The 27,616-nt window shown below is 37.9% G+C and overlaps 1 protein-coding gene across 7 annotated transcripts in view; it reads right to left on the reverse strand.

Moving 5' to 3' along the window:
* The window catches only part of pacsin3 (protein kinase C and casein kinase substrate in neurons 3), a 67,914-nt gene that overhangs the window by 38,878 nt on the left and 1,420 nt on the right, over positions 1–27,616 (reverse strand). For 4 of the 7 annotated variants that reach the window (XM_062030504.1, XM_062030503.1, XM_062030500.1 and 1 more), the window contains 5 exons: positions 15,881–15,981; positions 14,704–14,860; positions 13,426–13,661; positions 12,642–12,797; positions 8,784–8,959 (listed from right to left, as the gene is read on the reverse strand). In XM_062030504.1, coding sequence (XP_061886488.1) covers positions 8,784–8,959; positions 12,642–12,797; positions 13,426–13,661; positions 14,704–14,860; positions 15,881–15,934 — 779 coding nt within the window. In that variant the 5' untranslated portion in view covers positions 15,935–15,981. Of the gene's footprint in view, positions 1–8,783; positions 8,960–12,641; positions 12,798–13,425; positions 13,662–14,703; positions 14,861–15,880; positions 15,982–24,118; positions 24,200–27,616 lie in introns of all 7 variants that reach the window. The other 3 variants (XM_062030501.1, XM_062030499.1, XM_062030498.1) reach the window with 1 other exon arrangement.

The raw sequence follows: 27,616 nt of genomic DNA on the forward strand, positions 1-27,616 counted from the left end.
GACGGGTTAATACTCTCATTCACACAGTCTGGCTGTCCTGTATGGACAATTGATGAGTGTGTCTGATAATTAGTGGCTGCACTTTGGTCGGACTAAATCAGGGGTGCCCAAAGTTAAACCATTTGCAGCCCATAGAAAAATTTTCAGCGGCTTTTTTGATAATTTTGCAGGTATACACCCCAGCGTCAAATATTTTGTTATTTGACGAATGATACCTGTTGGCATGCTAGCTTGTTTTTGTAGGTATACACCTCAGTCATACTTTGGTACTTTATGCATGCTAATGTTAGCATGCTAGCATTAAAAACCTTTTTTTTTTTTTAGGTACACACCTTAAGAGTAATATATTTTGGTACATGACGCATTTTGGCATGTTAACATTAGTATGTTTTTAAGCTAATTTTAACAGGTGTACACCTTAGTGTCATATATTTTGGTTATTTCTCTAATACTAATTGTTAGCATGGTACTGTTAGCATGCTATCTTTTTTAGCTTATTTTGTTCATATTTTTGTTATCTGGTGCTATCTGACCAGCGTGCCATTTCAGTTCGGGTTTCGCTCCTCAGCATTCAGACAAAATGTTTAGTCCTTCGAATAAATGATATATATTGTAATGGTTTTTGACGGTGAAAACTACCAAAATGGCCTCCGCATCCTTTGATTTGTCAGTCTTTGGCCCTCAATGGAAAAAGTTTTGGCACCCCTGTACCAAATCCTTTTTCTATTTAACAAAACACAAAGCTGAGCTAGCTAAGCTGAGCGAGCGAATACTTCTTCAGTTTCTTACTTTATTCATAAATAGTTGTGGAGTATTGCCTCATTAAAAACAATAGTTTTATTAGAGCAAGAAACAAGGCCAATTAATCTCATGTTTGTTAAATTTGGACTGTTGTAGAAACAACAATTAGCACATATTTTAGGTAACATGGGTGACAGCAGAACAAGAAACAAGGTCAAGCCTCTTGCTAAACACACCAAAAATGGGTTGTGAGATTTTCCTTGCCCTTTTGTGGGCTCTGAACCGAGGATGTCGTCGTGGCTTGTGCAGCCCTTTGAGACACTTGTGATTTAGGGCTATATAAATAAACATTGATTGATTGATTTGAGTGAAAGTGCTGAAATTATTCTTTTTTTAGTCATGTTTTTCTATGAATACTGTTTACCTGCAAAACCTCTCATGTCATAAATGTTACCGTACTTATGAGAATCTTTTTGACAAGAAACTGGGGCAGTGCCTCATCAGCTTTAAAAATCTAAGGTTGTGTTCATCAACCATTTGGTAGAGTTTCAACCATAGACATAATTTGTAGGGAGGACAGGGGAGACATGTCTCCTAAACTTTTTCAAAAGACAGTTTCAATCTCCTGCAAAGAAAATTAGGAAGTCTTTATTAAATATAGACAGGTCTATCGGTAAACGGATGCTTAAGCTGAACCCTGTTTCCCTTCAGACTGCCCATCGATTTGCTCCACCGTTTGTTGTTAATAGGCAATCGGCCATCCTCGGTCCCTCCATCTGGTTGTAAAGAGTTCCTAGAATTGCACACAGCTGTTTTGCTAATTAACCAGGAGTCAGTGTCCATTTTCCACTGAATGTTGCTAACTGTTGACTGTGTGTTCGGCCTGGGTCACATAAGTTAAACAAATTTGATATCACAGCTTGCATTTACAGTAACATTTGAATCTATGTCTGTGTGCATGTGTGTTTGGTAATAAACATTGTCATTAGTTGTGTCCCCCAAACCCAACCTCTGAAATCAAAGTTTCATCCAAACCTTGTTAAAAGCGAGAAAGCATTAATAAGTTGGAAAAAATGTAAACCACTTAGTTTAATGACACAGTTTGTGATAGTGGAAGCCAAGTCCCCCAGTAGGAAGTGGGTCACTGAAGGAGGACAAGGGTCTTTCATGAGTCCGCCTGCCGCAAAGTAATCTAAACTCACAAACTCAAGGATCTTCACCGCCATCAAATTCAATTTGTTTTGTCTCATTCAGACCAAACCATCAAACATACGCTAAACAATAAATTCACTGATAACTCACTGGCGTCAAAACAGTGCATAAAATACATTTTGTGAATGCGCAAACTTAGTCTGCGCACATGCAAAAGAACTGTGTCACTTTCTGGAGACAGGAATTAGACAAAATAAGCCAGTATTAGTGAATGTTGTCACTTAATATACACCTTACACTACACATTAAACAATGACATTACTATTTATTAAGATGTCTTGTGAGCATGTCAAAAATCATAAGTTTAACAGCTTGATGCTATTTTTTCGACTTGCATAATCAAATGTTTTTTCTAGATCAGGGGTCGCCAACCTGTTGATCACAATCGACCAGTCGATCTTTGGGACCCTACCGGTTGCTCGCGAAAAAATTAGAAAAAAATTATAATTTATTAATATGACACCAGTGACCAACAGACGCGCAAACATGCACGTATTTTATGCCCTGAACATGCCCGCACGGCTCTGCCTCTCTCCCTTCAGCCTTGCATGCCGCGACTCTCGACACCGCGGCCAAATCCCCCAAGTACAGCCGCACACTAAACCTGCTCGTCTCGCAAACGTGCATTGTATGACGTGCACGAAAATCATCGAGCTGCAACAACGCATAAAGGCTGATTGTTGCAACGCATCAGACATTTGCTAGCACCCAACATCAAGCACTCTTCCCTCAACCACAACCATCATCGCTCAACTGCGAAGGGGAGGTAACAAGCCAAATACTACAGTCTGTGAACATTTCTCCAAAGTATGAATTTTGTGTTTTATTGTGGATACAAAAGTAAAAATTGACATGTGTAAATGCAATAAAATATTATAAAACAAGGCGGCAGCTAAAGGATTTCCCCATTCATACCCTCTTTATCACACACGAAAAACCCGCCAGGTGAACAGCTGACTTTACTATTTCTGGCGCTGACCAAAGCTGACTCGCGTCCCATATATAACCATATGAACACATACACTACCACTACGGTACTATAAGACTACAGTGGCCATAAACAGTTAGCTTCTACAACTGGGGTGACCAAAGTGCGGCCCAGGGTCCATCATAGTTGACGCAGGGGTAGATCTTGCTTTGGTTTTTGGCTGAGACCGAAATAGTTGGTGACTACTACTCTAGATATATGCTCTAGAGATGTGACGTTCACGGACGAATCAAGTCTTTGTAACGTTTCTTTTAAGAGAAAGTTGAGATTTTTTTTAAATTGTGCATTGTTCGTTTGGGAGACGTTTTTATGCACATGCAGCGTGGGTTGAGGTGGGCGGGGTCGGGGGGGGGGCTTAAGGGGGTAGGAGTATATTTATAGCTAGAATTCACTGAAATCCAAGTATTTCTTATATATATATATATAAATAAAATAAATACTTGAGTTTCAGTGAATTCTAGCTATATATATATATATATATATATATATATATATATATATATATATATATATATATATATATATATATATATATATATATATATAAATTAAATACTTGAATTTCAGTGTTCATTTATTTACATATACACACACATAACACTCTATTCATTGTTGTATTTGAAAGTGCAATGCTTTGCAGCCAGTAGCACAGCCTTTGAAGGAGCATAGGTACGGGCAGTGTAATATTCTGAGTTGGAGTCAATAACCAGGTGAGGTGATGAAGTTACGTTTCTTTACTTCATACTTCAGAACCGACTCCCACACTTGACGTAAACCGTTGGCCAACCAAAAAGTAACCACAGAACACTATACCCAACATTCACCAGGAGATGGCAACAAACAACTTAGATCACTCTATTACAGGCAGCATCTGTGAAATTTAATTTGCAGGAAAGGAGTGAGTTTAGGGTTGAATTGTCCATCCTCGTTCTATTCTCTGTCACTCGTCGTCGCCATGACTGTCTCTTCTTCGTTCTTCTGCTTCGTCTCCTTCTTGTTGTGTGTGCAGTTGGGCACTCGCCAAAAGCCGTAGATATTATAACGTGACTGGGCCGGCAGGCTGTTTATATCAAGGAAGAGCGGACGTGACGACAGGCTGTCCTCGCTCAGGTCCGCACGGACCTGAAGGGGGCGTGCCTTAAGTCCGGCTGGAAATCGGGAGAAATTCGGGAGAATGGTTGTCCCGGGAGATTTTCGGGAGAGGCACTGAATTTCAGGAGTCTCCCGGAAAATTTGGGAGGGTTGGCAAGTATGACTGTAGTTCAAGCATACACACACAAGGTAGTAACATTTTATTTTTATTATGTTCTAGTTTTTAATTCTAGTTTTATTTATACTTTTTATATATATTTGATTATTCCTTATTATTTGTGTATTTTCTTCTGTATTGTTAAAATGCTCTCATGCTCCAAAGCTTTTTAATTCAAAATAGTGCATCACTGTTAAAATGGCACCACCTTATCAAATGCTTACAATTAAGATACAACACAATTTTAATGGGAACTGCACCTTTTTTGAAATTTTGCCTATCGTTCACAATCCCTATGAGAGACAAGAAGGCAATAGGTGTTTTGTTTTGGGCATTCTAATTTGTAATAATCGGTTCGTTCTAGGTGGCTAGCAATGCAGCTAATCCATTCTGCTTCTAAGTCACTTTGAAAATGCATCCTAAAACCGCCAACAACACTTCATTTATGTTAGGGGCGGCATGGCGTAGTGGGTAGAGTGCCCGTGTCAGAAACCTGAGGGTTGCAGGTTCGCTCCCCGCCTCTTACCATGCCGTTGTGTCCTTGGGCAGGACACTTCACCCTTGCCTGTGGTGCCGCACACACCGGTGAATGAATGTTGAATAAATGATAGGTGGTGGTCGGAGGGGCCGTAGGCGCAAATTGGCAGCCACGCTTCCGTCAGTCTACCCCAGGGCAGCTGTGGCTACGAAAGTAGCTTACCACCACCAGGTGTGAATGAATAATGGGTTTTTAACATGTAAAGCGACTTTGGGTACTTAGAAAAGCGCTATATAAATCCCAGGTATTATTATTATTATTATTATTCCGTAACCTGTATAATAGCCAATCTGTAGCGACATTGTTATTGTAAGAGCAAACCCAGAGGAATTATTTTTCTAGCGTAGTAACACATTGCCTTGCGACGGCATGCTACCGCATTAGCTGTAAGCTAGCTTTTGCTTCAGCAGCTAAATGGCTTTTGAGTTTGTAATGCACAACATAATGCAATAGGACACTAATCTGTACAAATTGAAAAAATGAACAATCATATTACAGTATCTGTAAAGTATTAGCCCACATTTCATATTTTGTTTGTACCACACGGCAGCATATGTACTAGAGTTGTACAGCATGAAGCGCTGCATGTATAATGATGAATATTATAGTGACTCGCTCGATGCTGGACAGTTGTCCGTTTGGTCCAACTGGCGGGGTACATTTTTTTTCTGGTTTAGTTTTTGTAAGCACTTCATTTATGCATAATTTGCTAGTTTGCTCCAAGTTCCAGATTGGCAGCATCAAGTCATGCTGACCTCACTCTCTCGGCTTCCGTCTGTTTCAAAGTTTCACACTCTCTTCGTGCTTGCTTCTATAAGCAGCAATTAATTCTCCGTATATTCAGGTTAGAAAAGATAAGGTTGTGAATCCGCAAGTCCAAAAATAGTCATCTTCGTTGTCCATTACCAAGTCTGCCATGATTAGAACGCACTCACGTTTTTTTCTGGAAATAGGAACACATTTGTTGCCGGAAGTCCAAAGTGTGTAGCATAAAATGACTAAAATACGTTAACATATTACATATTGTTATGAACGTGCCTTTTACTACTTTACATATACCTGTATATAGACTTGCAGTGTGTATATAAAACATTGATGGAGGGCTTTGAAGGCTACGACGGTGACTCCCATTAGCCGCATCTTTCAAGCGTTTTTTTTTTAATCATCTTTAAAATCCTGTGTGTTCTTGTCTCCCATGATTGCGAACGTTAGGCAAAATTCCAAGTAAAGTGCAGTTCTCCTTTAAATTATAGTCAATATAGCAGACTAATTTCCACCAATAAAATTATATAGCTGTAAATAATTGTTTTCTGACCCACATTGTATCTTATAACTGCTACTCGTGATTGTTTCTTTGATAAGGAAAAAAAAAATTTGAAAGGAAAAATAACTAATAAAGAGCCAGTCTTTTGATCCATCTCGCTTCAAAGAGCCTTAAATCGCAACTCTGATATACTCCCCAGGTAGTTACAATGTTGCTTTATACACTGTAGACCTACTTTATATGATAAAAGGTAGCTAATTTAGCAATGATACAGTGCCAGAGTCGTGAGTGTGATGCCCGAGCTATGTGATTTATTTTGTGTTAATCAATTGTTTTTAGACAGCCCACAGGGGTGCGTGTGCCTCACATTAAGAAGGTCCTGGGTTCAATCCCCAGGCTCGGGGTCTTTCTGTGTGGAGTTTGCCTGTTCTCCCCGTGACTGCGTGGGTACTCCGGCTTCCTCCCAGAAAGACATACAACTGGGGATAGGTTGATTGGCAACACTAAACTGGCACTAGTGTGTGAATGTTGTCCCGGCAATGAGGTGGCGACTTGTCCAGGGTGTACCCCACCTTCCGCCCGAGTGCAGCTGGGATAGGCTCCAGCTCCACTGCGACCCCGAAAGGGACAAGCGGTAGAAAATGGATGGATGGGGCAATTGTTTTTATTTTAATGAGTTTACTTAATCAGGAATAATGTTATGCACAGGTGTCAAACTAAAGGCCTAGGGGCTGGATCGGGCCCACCACATCATTTTATGTGGCCCATGGAAAGCAGGAAATATTGTGCGAGTGTTCGTCAATAAAGCACTTTCTGTTAACATGTATTGTTCTTTCATTACATTAATTTTAGCACAAAATATGTACTGCACGTAATTGTGTATCTTCCAAACTGTAGTATAATCTAATAATGCAAAACAATATTCCAAGAATTATTTTTACTTAAAAATCTTATTGTCACATTGACTTACGATTTCAAAGCAAATTGTCCATCAATCCGCTAGTAAAAAGTATAGTAATCACAATTGCCTATGCAAATTGTGTAGTAAAGCTATTATACACTTCTATTCATATATTCACTGTTAAAAGCGCTGAATGAGTTTGACACACCTGAAAAAACGGGTTATTTTGTCTAATGTTTCAGTCTCCTTCGGAAGGTACACACAGTTCGATTATAACAGTTCCCTCGGATCAGGTCTGACCAGGAGACCGTAGGCGTTTAAAGTGACCAGTCAGAAAGGAGGGGAGTTGCCGGGTTTTGTATTCAATGCCCGCCCTTAAGTAACAAAAACGAGGAATGCCACACGCATAAAGATACAGAAAAACACACTGCAAGCGCAAACAGATCGCGAGCGAGTGCAAACAGAGTCAGTGTGCGCGCGAAGAGGTCACGTGCACGCAGAGTGGTTTTTATGCATGTGGATTTAGGGACTGTTTTGACATCACTTATGTGGGAATCTTCTCATAGCACAGTCAAAGGAATGTGTTCACACTAAGACGTTGGACATTGACAATCAATGTTGCCATGACAACAGTGGTGTGTTTAAACAGAAAGCTAGACCAATAGTTAATGAAAAACAGCGTAGGTTCTCCATTAACTTCAGTGTACACATGCATGTTACCACACACCCAAACCTTAACCAGTCACTCGTGCATCACGTTTAACTAGATTTGATAAAGAAAAGAAGAAATAAGTCTAACCTACTTGATATGTATGATATAAGTTGATAATTGTTTAACTGGGTACAGGTGTAATAAAAGTGCGAAAAAGGTGTGTACACCCTCATATTTTCTGGCGAGGTGGCTGTGTTCACACTTAAAAAATGTAATTCAAATGTTACACTAAATCACAGCATTTTTCTGCCAATCGCCATATGACTTCTCACCGATGTACCCAGAGCTTTTCTGCCAGTCACTCATAAACACACACACACAAACGAGTGACTTGAAGAGATGCAACCGTGAGACCCGCACGACAAAAATGTCTCAAAAGTTTGACAAGTCAGCAAACAGGGGAGGAGTTGCAAAACAAATGTTAGCTCATTTGTGCGCATGCTCAATAAAACCCTAAACAACAGTGGAACAGCTATTAAATATGATGAATACAATAAAATGACGTCTGCTGTCATTAGGATGCCAACTGCTGGGATGTTCATATATTCCCATTTATTTCAAATCACGAAATGTAAATGGAGTATTGTTGGCAGTTTCTGAATGGTTATTTATTGGATTTTATGGGCAAAATAGAGGAGCGCCCATTGGCACCGCTGTAAGCGGACTTTTATTTACAAGTGAGAAAGCATGAAAAAAAAAATCCATCCGTCGTCATGTCTTTCATGATGATTGCGAACAACAGGCAAAATTCCCCCAAAAAAGTGCAGTTCCCCTTTTAGATCAATTGTTTTCTTTTCTTTTTTTGGCCTAAAATGTTTTAACACAAATGGGTCTTGAAAGAAGAGGGGTGCCGCCATCTGAAATTCTGAGTTGGCTTAAGTTTTGGCCAATATGTTTTATGTTCACAAAAAGCGCTCGATTTTAGTACTAATTAACAGGTGTGCTGTGATACATTTAAATGTATCAAAACTATCAGGCTCCAGGGCTTGCACAGTGATGCAACATGTTCACCCCCTTAAAAGATTAGTTGTTTTTCCCCACAAGGTTATGATTTACTGATCTTTGCCAGTTTTGGTTACCTCACAAAACCAGCCTTTTACAGGGATGTGTACATCCTTGTATATTCGTGGTGTAGACTGCATATTGTAAGAGTGCATTTAAGTGTGTCTTTGTCCTACCCTTCTTTGCTGGACAGGTCAAGGTGTGTATGGATGTCCAGCAGAACCTCTTTAAAGAAGAACAGCCTCTTGCGCTCAGCTTCCTGGGTGAGGTCGAACACCTGTTCCATGTCTTCCATGTAGCGAGGGTTACAGCGGTTCAACTCTTCTAGGGCCTTTTCATAATGATCTTTTGCCTGAAAAACACAGAATATTTTGAAGTTCAGTCAAGTACATACTTTATTGAATATCTTCCAAGTACAATATTACAATATTTCCTGTCGCGATGCACTCTCATAAAAGTTGTATACTGTACAAAAAAAGGAACTAGTTTTCTGTGTGTGGCAGAAGAATATGTAGGCGGAAGAAAATGTGCTCACGCATCGCTACTTAGGACAACGTCACTTTTGTTCCTTCAAGTTAGCTTTTTTCCCTTCATTACTGTATGTCTCCTAAGGTTCAGACACTCTTCTAATGGCAGTGTTTAAAGAAAACTGAAGTGAAATTAGATACTATTAAATGTTTAGAAAAGGGCAAAAATATTGTTGAACATTTGAAAGGATATGCTCTTATGAAATGAAGTGATAACCAAGCAGCGTAGTGGTGTCATTATTTAGACATTCCTCTTCCCAATAAGCCCGTCTCCCCTGTCCCTGCAATGCCCTTTTCAGTGTGCAAGACAACTACAGGGATAAAAGTAAGTAGTTATTACTTGTATTTAATGCTTGTATTACTGTATTATTGTACCATGAGTTCTGTGTAACTATGTAATGTGAGTGAATTTAACATTAACTTGAGGTATTTTCATTTATCCAAGTTTTGTCCCAATGAAATCAAAGATCTCTTTTGCAATGAAAATGTGACCAAGAAAAAAATATGGCAAAAAACTACCACACGTTGATACACATAAAATACAATTATACTGAGCTCACATAAACATTTACTTGTTAATATGGTAGACTGCAAACATTTCACCAGAACTTTAAACTCACTTGCTGAATTAAGGGCTTGTCGCCTTTTTTAATACACAGTTCAGTTCAAATTGCAGAGTTTACACTTGACTTGCATCGCCATTGTAGGAAGAGAACTTGATGTACATAAACCAAAGACCTGAATCATCTATTTTTGATGTTATCTCACTTTTCCTGCAATATTCTTCAAGATTCTTCTTAAAGCCTCAGACATCTGTTTACCGACTCATGTAGAATTTGTCAAAGGATTTCCCTGCGTTTGGTTGATAATTTCCCTGTTCACAAACCTTCACGCTTCCCACCACCTCTTTCTTCTATCTTGAGAGCAGAAAACACAGGAAACAAGTTCGGTCATATTTCAAAGTCACAAAATTACTACACACGGCATGTTTTTCTATACTCCCTGACACACCCAGATTGGTACAAGAGCAGCTCCACATGGGCCCACTATGGGGGTTTTTCCCAGAATTTCATTCTTTGTACCACAATTTCCATAATCCATAATAATAGTCAAATAACATGGGGTTAGCAATAGTTATTTATTAGAGATGCACCGATCAGTATTGGCCAATTTTCGTGAAAAAGTATGTGATCGACTCTTGCTAATTAATGCTTTTTAAAGCCGATCACTGAAGTCCCCTTTGGCTTACACTTTTTAAAATCTTTATTATCTCTTGGCTAACAGGCCGTTAATTGCAGCTATCTGCAGCTAATATGTGGAATTAAATTATGCAATGGATTAGGTAAAGAAGTCAAACAATATACTAGTATGATCCATTTTAAAAACTCAAAGTGTTTACAAAGTACAAAAAAGAAGAATCATGATCATTTTGAATTTATCAAAAATTAGATAATCTTATTCATCTCACTATATGAAATGAAGTGAATGTGAATTATATTTACATAGCACTTTTCTCTAAAGACTCAAAGCGCTTTACATAGTGAAACCCAGTGACGAGAATGGCAGAAGCGGGGATCAAACCTGGAACCCTCATGTTGCTGGCACGGCCGCTCTACCAACCGAGCCACGCCGCCAATAATAGTATATACAACTTACTTCAGTAATATTTATTAGTTATGTAGTTTTTGTTTTTTTTACAATTGTATTATTTATGGAGTAAATTGTGTACAAATTAAGAACAGGAAGTTATTTAACGTGTTAGCAATTGCTAAGAAATGGTAAAGGGGTAGGAATAAATAAGCCTTGCTTCTTCCTACTCCTTTTCGAACATTTTGAAAAGAAAAACTGGAAACTGTGATGTATCACGTTGTAATTGTATACATGTTCGAAATAAGCTTAAATCATAACTGTGTATATCTATATACAATAGTGGAGCAGCTCCCCTAAGTTAAAATCATCACCTCATTTAAATCATTTAGGGCTATATATATAAACATTGATTGATTGATTGACCTCCATCGTGGCAAATAAACTACATGTTTTAGTATACGTTATATCAAGTATTGTAGTAAGAGCAAGCAGGAGAAAAAAATAAGAGCTTTGTAAACTTTAAGAAGTCTAGATGGAACCACGCTGCAGCAGAAAGCAACTATTACCAACATAACATCAACATTAACATATGTTGCGGCCAGGAATACACAACACGTAAGGGGAGGGCAGATTGATTCATAAATCTGCGGTGTCGATACCAAGGGTAGTATCAGTATATGATTTATACTATAGTGATAAGGTAGATATTTTTATTTCACAAAATAATTGCTTTTGTAAATGTTTACAAATGCAGACTAGGTCACTGGACAGTAAACAAGGGTTTAAATGAGAGGTAGATGGTAGTGTTTGCTTTGTTTATTTTATTGTGCACTATTGACTTTGTTTTGATCACCTGTATGTAATAAAATGGAATACAAAACTAGTAGTGTGTTGATAATGTTACACTGCAAATAGCACTTATCATAAATACATTAAAAAATATACAGTTAATACAGGTGATTAATATCGGAATCGACAGTATAAAACCCCTACTCGAAACATCCGTAGTATTTGTAGAACTACTGCATAAACTTATGTACTGTTAACAGAGTTTCAACAAGTATTCAGGGACAATTGCAATGCCTCAAAGATTAAAAGCAAAAGTTAATCGGACCGAGGTTCCTACATCACGTTGTACGGTGAATATTTGTGTAAAACGGAATTTACACCTAAATTACCACTTAAATCACTCACACTGTGCATACAATATATTAAGGTTCTAAAATACAGTAACAAAACAAATAAATATAATGATTAAATACAACTGTAATTAACAGGAAACAATTGAATCATTTTATCCCTTTTGTAATCTCAGCCATCTGCATCAGGAAACTCACTTGCTGCTTTATCGTCCCCGCGAGCAGCTTAACCCTGAACATTAAGGTTGTGCAAACTAGCACCAGACTTACACTTCACTTTCGCTCATTCTCCATGTTTTACATTACAAAGTTCAAAACAATCTTTCAAGATAACGCTCACAAGGATAGTGTTGATTCTGCTATTCAAGTCACAACCCTAGCACCCTGATGATGCGCATCAAAGTTGAAGGGTTGACACCAAAAGTGTGGCATATATTGGTGGGTGTTTCTCCTCTTTCTGAGTTTTTTAGGACCATTTTACTCCCATTGTGATGTTTTTTTCTTTTATTTGGCGTACTGCCACTAGAAGAGCCTGCTTTAATAAGAAGTTAACATAATGAAGGGCAAACATTTGACTAATGACAACGCTATCCTTCTCAGTACAGCTGTACATGATGCACATGCTGTATTCTTCTGCCATGCGCGTTGACTTTACGGACTAAAGTTAGATTTGAAATTACTTTGAAAACGTGTAACTACGGAATGTCGTAAAACAAAAACCACCTGTACAGTTGTGTGTAAGGTTTCAAGACTGTATGTGTGTATGTAAGCGTTGTACTTTTTCAGCCTCCTGGTTGCAGCGCTCCACCCGAGTCGTGTATTTGCCGACTTCCTCTTGTGACTTGGATGTGTCGGCCTTAGCGTGGGTTTCCCTATTAATGGCTGTCCACTCCTCCTTCTTGGCCTGATGATAGCTCTTTTTAGTTGAGTCCACCTAAACAAAACAAAGATAACACATACTTTTAAAAGCCTTCTAACACCTACAGTGCATCACGAACATTTTCACAGCAATTCACTTTTTCCACATTTTGTTATGTTACAGTCTGATTCTAAAATGTAATAAATTCCTTTTTGTCTTCAAAATTTTTCAGACAATACCCCATAATAACAAGGTGAAAAGTTTTGGGGTTTTCTAAATTGCAAATGTATTAAAAATAAAAACAAAACGTATAAAGTATTCACAGCCTTTGCTCAATTCTTTGTTGATACACCTTTGGCAGCAATTACACAATTACAGCCTCAATCTTTTTTAATATGATGCCACAAGCTTGGAACACCTAGCTTTGGGCAGTTTCGCCCATTCCTTTTTGCATCACCCATCAAGCTCCATCAGATTGGATGGGAAGCGTTGGTTTTCATCCAGGATGTCTCTGTATATGGTCCATTCATCTTTCCATCTATCCTGACTAGTTTTTCCCAGTTCCTGCTGCTGAAAAACATTCCCACAGCGTGCGTAACATAACATAAGAAATATAACAAAATGTGGAAAAGGTAGAACGCTGAGAATACTTTCCAGATTCACTGTATCACCAAAAATGTATTAAAAAAAAGATGTGTCAAACCTCTTTTAATTTGCGGACCCATGGTTTCTGGGCTTTGCGGAAGCCTTCGTCAGCCTCCTTAGTCTCCCTGAAACTTCCCATCATCTGCTTGTGGTAGGCTTCTTTCTGCCAACATCGCACCTTCTCACTGTCTTCTCCAACCAGTCGGTCACGCAGTTCTTGATGCAGCTCACACAGCCGATCGGCTGCCTGCATGAATGCATGCCACGCCTTCTCCAGGGTACCATACTGAGGCCCTGAGTGATGAGAACGAGCAATGAACAACTCTTTGAAAACTCTTTATTTGATTTAAGGCCAATTTGTAATCTATGGAGGTTGGTGTTCGCAGACTAGTCATAGCAAACTATGACTCAATTACTGATGTGTTTAAAGCTCCTTAAACCTTATAACTGTTGCACTAAATCACAAATGTAGTTAGTCAATTATGTCAATTATTAGAATAAGAGCATCAATACATGAAGCTTGGCAAAGGGCATTTCTAGAGGATTGAATATCATTTGTAATGTTTCTGATTTGATTTAGTAACACTGTTTGTTTCATTATGAATGACACGATTTGATTCAAAGGCTAAATATTGTTAAACCCCTTTTAATAATACAAAGAAACTAGTTGAAGATTATTTGTTTTCCTTGTGAAATCATCAAGGGATAGTTTATTAATAAAAACAAATACAATTAGGAAGGGGAAATAAAATCATACTGGAAGTACAAATTCAAACATTTCTACACGTCCTATGAAAAACAGGTTAAGCTGATTCTTTTGTTCACATTTTACAATTAGCAATAACCACATTTAATTGCCTCACTTAGTTTCTCTTCATTAACAATTTACTGTATTACTCTTATTTAATTTTTACTTGCATTACTGTCTTTATTACACAATTTTACACTACACAAGCTAAGTATTGTCATTTTTCCAAACTCCTATTTGTTTATTGATATTTAATTATTTAAGACATTTGTCTTTACCAAATAAGTAACAACATTTAAATGACATAATGTAAGGGGATTGAGTGTGTATTCACACATTCAAATGATTAAGAATGTGTGAATCAAATTCTCCAATTGTGGGTTTAAAATGTCAAGCAGGTCCGACTTGATTTTCCCATCTACCACATTATGTTTAGTTGGTCCCCACACGCCAATAATGTCACACATACCAAGAGTCCGCTAATCTTTACACTTTTAATTGTTAAATTACTGTTTGTTGTCTTTTTTAATGTTGTGTGGTCTATCTATATGGTGGATGCCCTGCTGTAGCATGTGTGACGAAGCTAACCTTTCTCGACCACACTTCTCCACCTCTTGGCCCAGTCACTCAGCTGCACAGCATAGCTTTTCTCGATCTTAGCACGTTCCTGGAAACAGCTGACCAACTCATTACATAGTCGGTGGCCATCATCTACCCGCTTCACCGTTCTCTTGTAGTTTCCTGGCTGTGTAGGACACAAAACAGATATATATCTTTGCAGTCTCCATTGTTCATTAAACAAATTGCAAAAGATTCACCAACACAGATGTCCAGAATACTGTGGAATTTTGCGATGAAAACAGAGCTGTTTGTATTGGTATACAATGTGTCCGAATACTTCCGTTTCAACCATCGACGTCACGCGCAAACGTCATCATACATAGACCTTTTCAAACCGGAAGTTTCGCGGGAAATTTAAAATTGCACTTTATAAGTTAACCCGGCCGTATTGGCATGTGTTGCAATGTTACGTTTTCATCATTGATATATAAACTATCAGACTGCGTGGTCGGTAGTAGTGGGTTTCAGTAGGCCTTTAACTGCCTAGATATTATCCTTTTGGTTCTCAAATTTCAAGTTCTCAAATAGTCGACAAAAACAGATCACCGTGTTGTTTACTTAAGCAGACACTTTTTAATATTTAGAACACAGTATACCGGGACTTGATGAATTAGTCAACTTGGACGGATTGTCGACATAAACAGGTTCCACCGTATGAGGGTCACAAAGGATAGAATGACAATTTGGTTGGTGTTTAACAGCACTGAAGCTATAAACTAAAAACAAGGTGACAATCAAACCAAACATGCAAATATCTTAAACTCTTTCAAAACTGTTGCTATAGGTTTGTGTTTTTATCTATATATCGTCTTGTGTTTTTGTTCATCTTTTTTAATGTTGAGAGACTACGGATGGAAATTTAATTTAATCAACCTGCATTGTCCCTTTAAATAAACAAAAACTACATCAATAATACTAAAAAAATAACCCATAAAACGCTTCAAAATCTGACATTTGACTGTCAGGAAACTGAGAACTGGTGTCATGAATGTCTTAACACAAAATTCAACAATGTAAGACCTATAAACAATAAATTTTCAGCATGTTTATTTAAACATACACAGTGAACTTTGTTAAGAATCACAATAAGCTAGGGCCAGTATTTGGCAGGAAATAGAACACAGGTTTGTTGTAAAATCTTTACCTCCCAGAAACTATCGCAGCTTTCAAGGGTACTGAGGTCTCCATCAGAGGACATTTTGCGGTCCGCCTTGCAGCACGGAATGATGGCGGCTTGAGATGAAACTAAGAAAAAAATAATAATAATAAAAGCAATTTAGGTTAATACATATTACAAAGTGGTAAAACCCATTACATTTTGGTTAAAAAGTGGTATGCTACAGTTCATACAAACATTAACATTTAAAACTGACAAAAAAAACAATTAAGTTGATGACGCGTTAGGGCTGAGAGGCAAGTCAGTCTCAAATAAAGGCACAAACATTGGAATTGAGGGTTCACTGACAGCAACAAAATGGCAACAGCAGAGGATTTTAGCATGAATCTACATGTATGAGCCAAAAAGAAAGAACTTATTGACTACAACTTTGGACTACAACTGAATAAAAATGTGAGACTCGTGCAAAGGTCCTCGGATAAACCTCTACCATATATTGAAATATTTACTGACATATTTAAGGGAAAATCACTAAACCACTAAAGTCTCAAATTCCAAATGGCTTATTTGGAGCAAGTTTTTAAGAAGGCAAGAATGTTTTTTAAATATCTCAGCCATGCCTTCATGGTTCGATTTCAAATTCCGGGACTTCGCAAAGACACAAAAAGTAGTGTACAGTTCTAACTCATATCTGTCAGTGTAGACTGACAAACTATGACACAGTTGACGGCCTGTAGAAAGGCTTTGGTATGTAAATAAGACTGCCCACAAATTGATGCATTCTTAAGAGAAAGCGTGTGAATATGGTCTGTAGAACCAAATCTATGTCAAATTTGGACACAAGCACTACCACTCACTACATGTTATGTAGACCACAAAGAAATGTTTTAAATGTAAAAACAAAACAAAAAACCTAATAGGATCCCTTTAACTGAATAAAGAAAAACGTTAAACCTGCAACTCAAACTGAGCCTGTGAACGAACAATCTGAGGAGAACACTAGTATCTAAGGATAGATGTGAAGATATGATTACATAATTTCAAACCAAATTATGAGTTTATTTTAACTAAAAATTCCTATTTTTCAACTGTGAAACACCTGCAGGAATCTAATGATGAACTCTGTCCACAGTTCATTGTGACCTAACTTCTCTATACATCCACTTCCTGCGTTTTTCTCATTGGACAGAGCACTCTTTCAAGGCTAGAAAACTTCCTGCTGCAGACAACAACCTGAGAGGAAAACAACCGTTGCTCCAGGCCGCAGCACTGACTCACTAATCTATCCTTTTTGGTGGGGACATGAAGATTTGCGACAACTACTGCAATAACTAATATTGCACTGAAGCTTGATGTGAAGAAAATCATACATATTTCCCTAAAATCGTTCAGTCCGAGTACTCAATTTACAGAATAGTGATGTGGGAAAAAAAACATGGGCTTTGACTGTAGCTGTTAAAAGAGGCTATTGCTTGTATTGTGTCTTGTAGTCCTACTTCTTGCCGGAAGTGAAAACTAGTGGTGGTCAACCACGCCAAGAACTGTCGGAGTACAAAAGAGGCTTAAATCTTCCTGCAAAAAGCAGATACGAGCAAAAAAATCTAACTATGCAATGGAATAGAACCTATACTTTATCCAAAAAAGATTTGTCGAGTGATATCAAGGATAATATGTCGGCCGCGTTCCCAGACATATCGAACTATTGTGCTACAGACGCCATTCTACATGACAAGACAGATGTTAACTTGGAAAAGCATGGAGGTCTACAACTTTTTTGTGTGGGGCGAGGTCAAGGAAATAGTATCAAGACTGTCCCGGATAAATTTGCATGGTTTTTGTTCGGGTAAGGTTGCATTTCATGATTTAACTTTGCGTCTACTGCCATGTTTGTTGCTGTTGCACGCACCGTTTACGAGTAGCGTGTTTTCCCCCGTCTTTATCAAAATATAACTATAGATGTCAACATTGTGTATGTGCTGAAACTTCATTTATGATTGTTGCCTTTGGTAAAAACGTAACTATTAGGTTTTGTTCACATTTGCTTTCTTTTATTTAGACTCGCCAAGTTGGTACTTTTGGAAACACTTGTAGCAAACGTGTTTAAGAAATACAAATAATATCAAGACAATACTTAAAAGTGTGTTTGATATACTTTGAACGTTTATTATTTTCCATTTAACAAAGTGATCACTGCTAACTCATGCATTCTTCAACTATACTCCCTTGTACTGGAGTGAGCTGCTCTTCTCGTTGTTTAATTAAATCTTGCAATGTTGCACTCTGTTTGATTACCTCTCGAGGAACTCTGAACAGCCAAAAACAACAAGCACCGGGCATTTTTTCTTCTAAAAGGGCTAAATGGCGCCTAGTACTCAGTGAGTACACAGCTAGCTTAACCACCACACATATCTAATGGGTGGGACATGAGCCGGACGTGACGTCAGTAAAGTTCAAGCAATTGACTGTCCAAAAAGTTGCTAATGACTCTAAGAAAGGATTCATATTGTAGGAGATACAAAACATGTGAGAAAAGTATGTTAAATATGTTAAAGTTAAAGTACCAATGATTGTCATACACACACACTTGGTGTGGTGAAATTTGTCCTCTGCATTTGACCCATCCCCTTGTTTGTCCCCTGGGAGGTGAGGGGAGCAGTGGGCAGCAGCGGTGCCCACGCCCGGGAATCATTTTTGGTGATTTAACCCCCAATTCCAATCCTTGATGCTGAGTGCCAAGCAGGGAGGTAATGGGTCCCATTTTTATGGGGTTTGAACTCACATTGAGGCCTACATTTGGCACCCGATGGTCTTAAAGCAAAGCTTCTTCCGACAGTCCGCCGGACGGTATATAGGAAGCCCTTCTATTAGCGTGTCTAGGCGTGTCAACATAATTTGGTAAAATTGGAATGATATACAGAATAGTTATAACTGCAGGTTCAGTGAGACAGTGAACATAAACCATAGATTAGTTGCAAACAAAAATATGGATACAACTTACCTTCGTAACCTCACAGTATTCCAAATGCACATTGAGGTCCAACAAAAGTGGTCCTGTTATGCTGGCAATGGTGCAATTAGTTAGTCCCCACCAAGCCTTGCATAATTTTGTCAGATATGCATATTTTTACATATTGTAAATAAACTGTCAAAAACTCCCAGAATGAGACAGGGTTGATAGTGAAACTGTCAGATACAGTTGTGGACTGGGTGTAGCACACAATTATGCAAAGGTCTTTGAATACAAAAAGAGTGGATACACTGTAGAGACAGTAGTAGCTGCAGTTTATTTCAGTATTGTCTACAAGTCTACTTAGTACTAGAATACAGCCTTTGAATAAACATGTTGTATTTTGTAATAAATGTGAAAATATTTATCAAATTATTTTAAAGAGTGGTGTCTTGAGTATTTCAGGTGAATTCTTACGGATGTTGTATTGCCATGGTACAGAAAAGAGAAAAGGAACAAACAATGCTAATGCTAGATAAATAAATAAATATATATATATATATATATATATATATATATATATATATATATATATATATATATATATATATATATATATATATATATATATATATATATATATATATATATATATATATTAGGGGTGTGGGGAAAAAATTGATTCGAATTCGAATCGCGATTCTCACCTTGTGCGACTCAGAATCGATTCTCATTTTTAAAAAATCTAAAACATTGTCCTTTACAATTATAAAAGCTTTTTACAAAAATCTACTACTCTGCTTGCATGTCAGCAGACTTGGGTAGATCCTGCTGAAATCCTATGTATTGAATGAATAGAGAATCGTTTTGAATCGGGAAAATATCGTTTTTAAATCGAGAATCGCGTTGAATCGAAAAAAATCGATTTTGAATCAAATCGTGACCCCAAGAATCGATATTGAATCGAATCGTGGGACACCCAAAGATTCACAGCCCTAACATATATATATATATATATATATATATATATATATATATATATATATATATATATATATATATGCACTTACTGTGTTGTATCAGTGTAAGAAGACGAGTTATGTTTATGTTCAAAAGATTAACAGCTGATACGTTGCACCCGTTTAGACAGTTAATTTGCACAGGAATTGAAAGATAGCAATGTGTGTGACTCACAGATGAATGGAAGGCATCTGCACAGCACAGGAATCTGCCACTAGCATGTTACAACTTGAGGACATAAGAAAAACCTGGCTTGCCTCAAGGTTGCTGATTGATGCTTATACATCTCACAGGACAGCACAATGCTTGTCCACAACCCTTTGAGGGTTGGATGCAGGCATTTAGCTTTGATGGTTGGGGAAGGTTGAGTCAGCAACATCAGAGGTAGCCTTCATGGGTACCCACAACTACAGAAAGTAAATTAGTTGTTTGAGTGTCAGGGTGTGGTTCTCTGGAAATAGGTTTGTGGTTCTCTGAAATTAGATTTGACTGCCAACAATTGTTGATACACTCAAAGTGTGCAGATGTAGAAGTTACAGGTCACGTTTTCTGCAACCTGTCAGAAAATAAACACCACTTAATCAAAATGTGATTGTAAGTCCAATCCAATGCTGAATATGACCCCAACAACATCATCGCTACTACTTCACTGCATTCAGAGGGCGATTAAGGGTGCATGGTAATGTAGAATCTTTCCGATTCAGATTCTTTCAAAAGGCAGGGTAAAAAATGTACTTCTCACAGTAAATGAATTTATTTACAATAAACCAGTAAATAAATATAAATCTTTTTAACTTTCTTATACATTTTTCCCCCTACCCTTAAAAAGGGTATGTACCAATTAATTTGGCCTATTTTTTTTTTTGGACCTGAATAGCGTCACCATTGTAACACGAAATGTTCCCAATTATAAATAGCCCTGTCGGCACGAGCGGGACCTTTCCGACGGTATAAGATATATAGGGGTTCGTCAGCCGGTTTGTATTGAATTAATCGCAGCAGAATAAGATGGAAGAAGAAGAATAAAGATTAAGTCCAAGGAATATTAATATGGGCCGCTTGCATTGCAGCAGGCCCAAAATAAGGCTCCAAGATGAGGATTGTACTGAAAGTGAAAACGTTGCACGGGGACAACCCTATTCTTCACATTACTTTATGATTTTTTTTTAGTCATAAGTATTTCATACTTGTTGCATGTGTTGTTTACCTTGCCCTAGACACCTCCGATCAGGAATTTGTTGTCAGTGGCCTCAATTCAAACACTGTGGAGAGATAGTCCACAGATACTGGGTTTACCCTGAAGACACATCTTAGCTGAATGCTCGCTCTTTCCACAGCAGCCATGCATATGAATGCGATGGGCATGACCAGACAGATGATTACTCAAACTTGTCCTTCGAGCAAAAAGGGTTCCTGCTCTCTGTGTAGTTGCCTGTTGCCTCTAATTGAAAATGGATTTACCCATGGGACTACCGTGGATATTAAGTAGATTGTCACCAACTCCATGTTAAAATGCTTTGTTTTTCCTACAGTGTGTAAAAAATAAAAATACAAATAAAAAGAATAATTGACTAATAATCATGCAATTACATGATTAAAAAATGCTCTGGAGCTTATCCCAGTTTCACTCTGGGCAAAAGACTATTTACTGTTCTCTCATTTGCACACTTGAGTGTGAACCAATTTCACACTGGCAAAATAAAATTCAGGCAAGTAAACCACTACACTATCAATGACCCCAAATTATCACCCAAATATTTGTGTTTATTCATAAGCAGATTCATACAAAACCTACATCAATATGTATGACAGAATAATGCAAACATGTGGCTCACAACTGCGACCTGTAAAAATATTGTGTGTGCCACTCAAAAGTACAATCCAAAAAATCTGCTGCTACTAAAAAGAGGTAGACTGTGATTGTTGGTTTATATGAAAGCGGGTCAAGCCAGAGAGGAGCAAGGGATGAACACACAGGCCGGTCCAGACCTCGTAAGCCCCACTGGTAAACTCGTCATTAATCTGATTATAGTACACCCTTGCTTCAACTGTACATATCGGACACAGGCAGGGCTCTACCAGTATTCGGTAAGCTTCCCTTGCTACATTCCAGCAACATTTGGAATGGTTTCGAAGGCACTCATTAGAGCCTGGTGTGGCTTCCCAACATCTATAAACAGAAGCCTTTTGGATATATTTTTGCTCCAGTTAGTCGGCATACATCTACTGTAGCTATACAACATAGTCTGACAGCACTGGTTTACATCAGTGATCCTATTACCTGCTTTCCTTTTATGAGACAATTACATTTTCTAAAAATACACACTGTAAGTCCTTTAAAATGTGTACCATTATTTTATACAATGTATACTTTAGTAGTAATAATATAGAAAAGGGTGAAGTAGGACAAAGGTATACTTCTTCTGCAATGCAGCTACACAGATATTAGATTTTCTTCACTAAGTTACACTGTTAGACCTAACTGTACATGCCCATACACATCTGTTGCAGAACTGTATTTTGCAAAGTGAGATTTTCTGGCTCAGAATTACATTTAGTTTGCAGAGCACTGGTGTTTTGTCTGGTCCCAAAGTTGGGCAGCAATTGTAAAAATACAGGAATTTAAGGTGCTGTTTGCTACTTCCTCAGAGTAACATTTTTCAAAACAAAAAATATAACAAGAAAACCACCGGCTAGATTATGTTGCAATTATTGGTTTAACAGAACACATTTATTTGCCAATTGTATATACTTTTCACAATTACAAAGTTTATGTAATAAAAATGTTTACCAGCCCAAAAAAAATTATTGGTGTTTACGCCGGTCACTCACACAGACAAAAGAAGTCCAAGAGAAGTAATGAATAATTTGCAGTCATGTTGTTGTTTTGATAGATTCAATGACAGTTAACGCTAGCTATCCAAATTGCTATTTTTAGCTAACAACGCCTAAAACTTGTGCGTGCATGTGTTATGTACGCAAGTAATTACGTCATTATGTACAAGAAGCTGTAAGAGGGCAGGATATACCGTGTAAAATAAATTGGAAAGTTGGCGCCTCCTAGGCATCTGTATAAGTTGCAAACAACCCCTTTAAGTCATATTTTAATTAATTGGTTTCCTTCTTGTATTGTTTTGATCACTAAACCAAGTGAGCAAAACCAACTGGTAAAAACTAAAAGTGTTGCACAGGATTAGAATTACCTCCCCCATTTAAAGAACCTGTGCTAAGTAAAGCAAACAGATGCAAACCATTTAGCTTACTGCTATCTGGTACATCTTAAGAGGCATCTGCTTGGACACATGTTATTTAAATGAAGAAGGGTACAAATACCTTCCACTTGTGTTAGGGTTAAGACCAACCTGTTTTTAGATTTTAAATGCATGCTAATACAATTTAAATCGGTTTATTACTTCAAAGCTTTGACTTTGTCAGGATCTTCTAAACTAAACTAAATAAAATCTATTTTACTAGATAATAAAATGTTCTTAATAAATGATGACCTATGAAATGTACTATTAAACTATTAAGTTAAACAATAAACAATTAATGCCAAAACTGAAATCGTAAACACAAGTTCAACTCGGGGTGTCTATAATAATCAACAATTTGGGGATTGGTTCAAAGAAGTCTGATTCGACAATCAACCACACAGTCGAATTGTCAGACATTAAACCCTCCTCCCCTCCTGCCTAAGTAGGGGTAAATGGTAAATGGGTTATACTTGTATAGTGCTTTTCTACCTTCAAGGTACTCAAAGCGCTTTGACACTATTTCCACATTCACCCATTCACACACATTCACACACTGATGGCGGGAGCTGCCATGCGAGGCCCTAACCACGACCCATCAGGAGCAAAGGTGAAGTGTCTTGCTCAAGGACACAACAGACATGACGAGGTTTGTAGAAGGTGGGGATCGAACCAGGAACCCTCAGGTTGCAGGGAGAAGGCGAGTTGAGTAACTGAGCAATAGGGCTGCACAATTAATTTAATTTTAATCATTATTTTGGCTGCCACAATTCCTTAGTCGAAAACCAAAACCCTAATTCATAACACTGGCAGTCAGTTCCTCTTCAAAACTTGCGGACTTCAGTTAGGGGCTTCTCTAATAGCGTATTTATCTTGTTCCCTAAACAAACCGACGCTTTTCCCCATTTAACTTTTGACAACCAGTCATATTGTACTTCTAAAGAATGGAAAGTCCATTCAGATGGACATGTACAGATATTTACACATTATTCAAGAACTGATTGATTTTAAAAGAATGGACCTCAACAGCAAGCCAGCAGAACTTACCTTCACAGAGACAAAAATAGATATGTACAGATGTCCCAAAGGATGTCTCCCCGGCTTGGAAGACAGTGGAGCAGATAAAGCCTGCGCAAGCAAAGATGAGGACAGCAGAAAGATGTTTGTTAAACAGCAGCGAAGCGGTAGCATGCAGTTACCGTAGATGTCCCTGTAGGATGAGAATCCTGAGCTGGACCTGCTGCCTATTATAAGGCTTGGAGGTGGTTAGAAGGTGGCAAATTTTGGCGGTCAGAGTGAAATGTCACACATCGAGCTTGTAGGTCAAGCTTAATGAAAGAGCAAGGGACCTTCAAGCCCTTGTAGCTGTTAGCTCCCACCACCAAATGAACCTGCTTTGGCAAGCACATGCGAATGAGGCAAAAGGACCACAACAGATTCATTGGTCAACAAACTACACTTACTCTACTCCAGTTATCCGATGTGGAACAACATTTAGTGTTTTAAATATGTGTGTGATTTTCTTCTCAACCTACAATTGTCCCAAGTGAACAATGTGTCTTGAGCTTTTTCAACAAATGTATTGCATGGAAATTTAAACAAACATAACTAAACTGTAGGCATTTAGTTCTTCATTAATTCAACTATCAAAATGTGATTTAAAAATATTTTGAATATTTTTTTTTTTCTTATTCAACCACACAATGGATGAATAATTGTGTTAACATCTCTTTAATTATTTACATAATTACTGTACTTTATGCGGTACTCAGAGAAAGCTACTGTAGACTGAAAAAGCCTTTTGGGTAAAAATTTCAGGACGACACTAAAATGCATTATAACCTTACAAGTAAACTTAATTTCACCTTCTTTAAAGTTTAAAATGTACATGTCCACATTCTCACAGTTTCAGCATTTAACTTGTTGTTCTCTCACAAGGAGCTTTGCAACAAAATGTCCTGATGACATTTTAGGCTCAGTGGCCACTTCCATCTGGGAACATCTTGTTTGAAGCCTCCCCATCAATAGTTAGGTGGCATCATTGTCCATTTATGTCAAAAACACAATGAATAGTACACTGAAATTGTCAATTCGAATTAAACCAGGACATGTATTGGTCAATTTGATTTTGTTATTTAGTTCTGTTTTGGAAAACAGCAAGTTGTGCGAAAAGTACCAAAACACTGAACAAAAAATATTGATATTACAATATTGCTTGTATTCCAACACGCGAGGTTCCTGGAAATTAAAAACAGGGGTGGTAAACCTCTGTTTTTGCGGTTGTGCAGCAAGCAGCATGCAAATTCTCAGAGTATGCAAGAGGCCTAGATCTTCCTCCAAAAAGCAGATACGAGCAAAAATGTAAACTAAGCAATGGAATAAATCCCTATACTTAAACAAAAAAAGATTTGTCAAGTGAAATTAAGGATTATTCATCGGTAGCGTTCCCAGACATGTCGAACTATCTGGTGCTCCAAACATCATTCTATAGGAGAAAATTTACGAAAATTTGGAAAAGATGGATGCCTATAACTTCTTTGGGTGTGGCTTTGTCAAGGAAATTGATATCAAGACTATCCCGGATAAAATATGCATCGTTTTTGCTCGGGTGAGGTTTTATTTTATGATTTATCTTTGCGTCTGTTTGTTGTCGCTGTTGCACATGCTGTGTACGAGTATGCATGTTTTTCCCGTCTTCATAAAATTTAACTATAGATCTCAACGTTGTGTATGTGCTGAAAGCTTAATTTATGATTGCTGCCTTTGGTAAAAGCGTAACTCTTTTAGGTGTCACTCACATTTGCTTTCAGTTATTTAGACTTGCCGAGTTGTAGGTAGGTACTGTAGTTGCGCCTCTAATCATAAAACCCTTGACAATACCAAGCTCTAGGTGGACATGTGCATTAACTTTATGGGAATCGTGTGAAGCCATACTATTAAGACAAACAAAATAAGCAAGCACGTTATTTTAGGTATTTGTGTTTAATGGTAATTGTAAAAAGATTACAAGTAATTTTAAATTAAAAGTGAACTAAATCAGAATAATGAAGTGAAATACGTCAAGCTAAAAAAGACTGTTAGGAAATAAGCAGTGTTCCAGAACTTGAAAGCCTTAAAGACAACAAGATATTGAAGTAAATGTCAATATTGCAGTACTGAGTTGTGTTACTATTAGCTCTGCCAGTAGCTTGAGGCTCAGTGTCTCGCAGAAGAAAGCCTGTGACAGTTCCGTGTTAGAGCCAAGCCTAGGAAACACACCAGAGCAGTACACAGAGAAGCAAAATACAGCAGCAAAGTCAGCGAAAGGAATAGGTCAGCCTATTCCCACACATACAGCTGTTCTACCATTTAGTTTTATAAACATAACAGTGATCGGGCCTTCCCTGCACCATCCACACACCAAGGGACACCGGCTGAGGGTGGCTTGGCATAATCCACTACATGTCGCATGCAATACTGCCAAAGATTAACCCAGAATCTGTTTGTCCTGCTGTCCACCCAAGAAAACACTCTGCACTTTTGTACACAACATGGACTAAAGGTTATAAAAGTATATATAGCGCCAAAAACTATTTCGGGGACGCTGTGTGTGAAGACGTGTAGAATAGATTACGTGGGCCAAACAGAGGCCTGACACTAACATCAAGCATTGACTTGTTTTATGTTACCACAAGATTCCACTGGCTTGAAGCTGAAGGATTTCACCTAACTCTCTGCAAACCCCCCACACTCCAACCACCACCCAACTGAAGCTTGTCAGTCAGTTAGACTACAGATCACTGGCTGAAAAAGTATTGAGAAAATAGTTTGAGACAATAAATGTTTCAGAAGCGTCCTTGTTTTTCAATATTCCCATACTCCGCAACTTCCAATGATTGTACTCTCTTCCCCGTAACACTCAAGATGTTTGATGTTTTGAGGACTCCAAATCTACTATATTGACCAAATGATGTTTTGACATTTACTGAGCAACACACACTTCCACAGCAGTTATTTTGACTGCCACTGCCCATAATCACAAAATGACATTGACATTCCTTTGACTTGCATCACGAAGTCCCTTGAAATCTCTTCCTGTCTGAACGCTGCATCATAAACAATGACGGATTCATTTTAAACTTGGATCCATCCATCAACTTGGTTAATATTAATAGCAGTGCCAATTAAAATCAGAAGTCAAACATATTTGATAAAACTTTACCTATAATTAACCTATTGGTCTACTCTGTACCAACAGCTGACATGGACGCATTACCGCCACCAGGGTAAACAAGCTTTTTTGAAGCCCCTGTATTCTGTATGAGGGATTAAACTGCGGAATGGATTAAGCAAAGAAAAGTCAGAGAAGGTACTAATATGATCAGTTTAAAAGGCTGTTCAAACACATTTTTTACAAAGTACAAGGAAGACAATTTTGAAAAACATCTTCAACTAAATTGACAGTGAGATATTTGATTATGTGAATCTTAACTGAGTCAACAATACATCAAAATAACTGTTAGATAAGAATTCATTGATGTAAGCTCTGTTACAAAATGAGAACAG

This window comes from Entelurus aequoreus, linkage group LG02 (genome assembly GCF_033978785.1).
Source record: "Entelurus aequoreus isolate RoL-2023_Sb linkage group LG02, RoL_Eaeq_v1.1, whole genome shotgun sequence".
In the NCBI taxonomy this organism is placed as follows: domain Eukaryota; kingdom Metazoa; phylum Chordata; class Actinopteri; order Syngnathiformes; family Syngnathidae; genus Entelurus; species Entelurus aequoreus.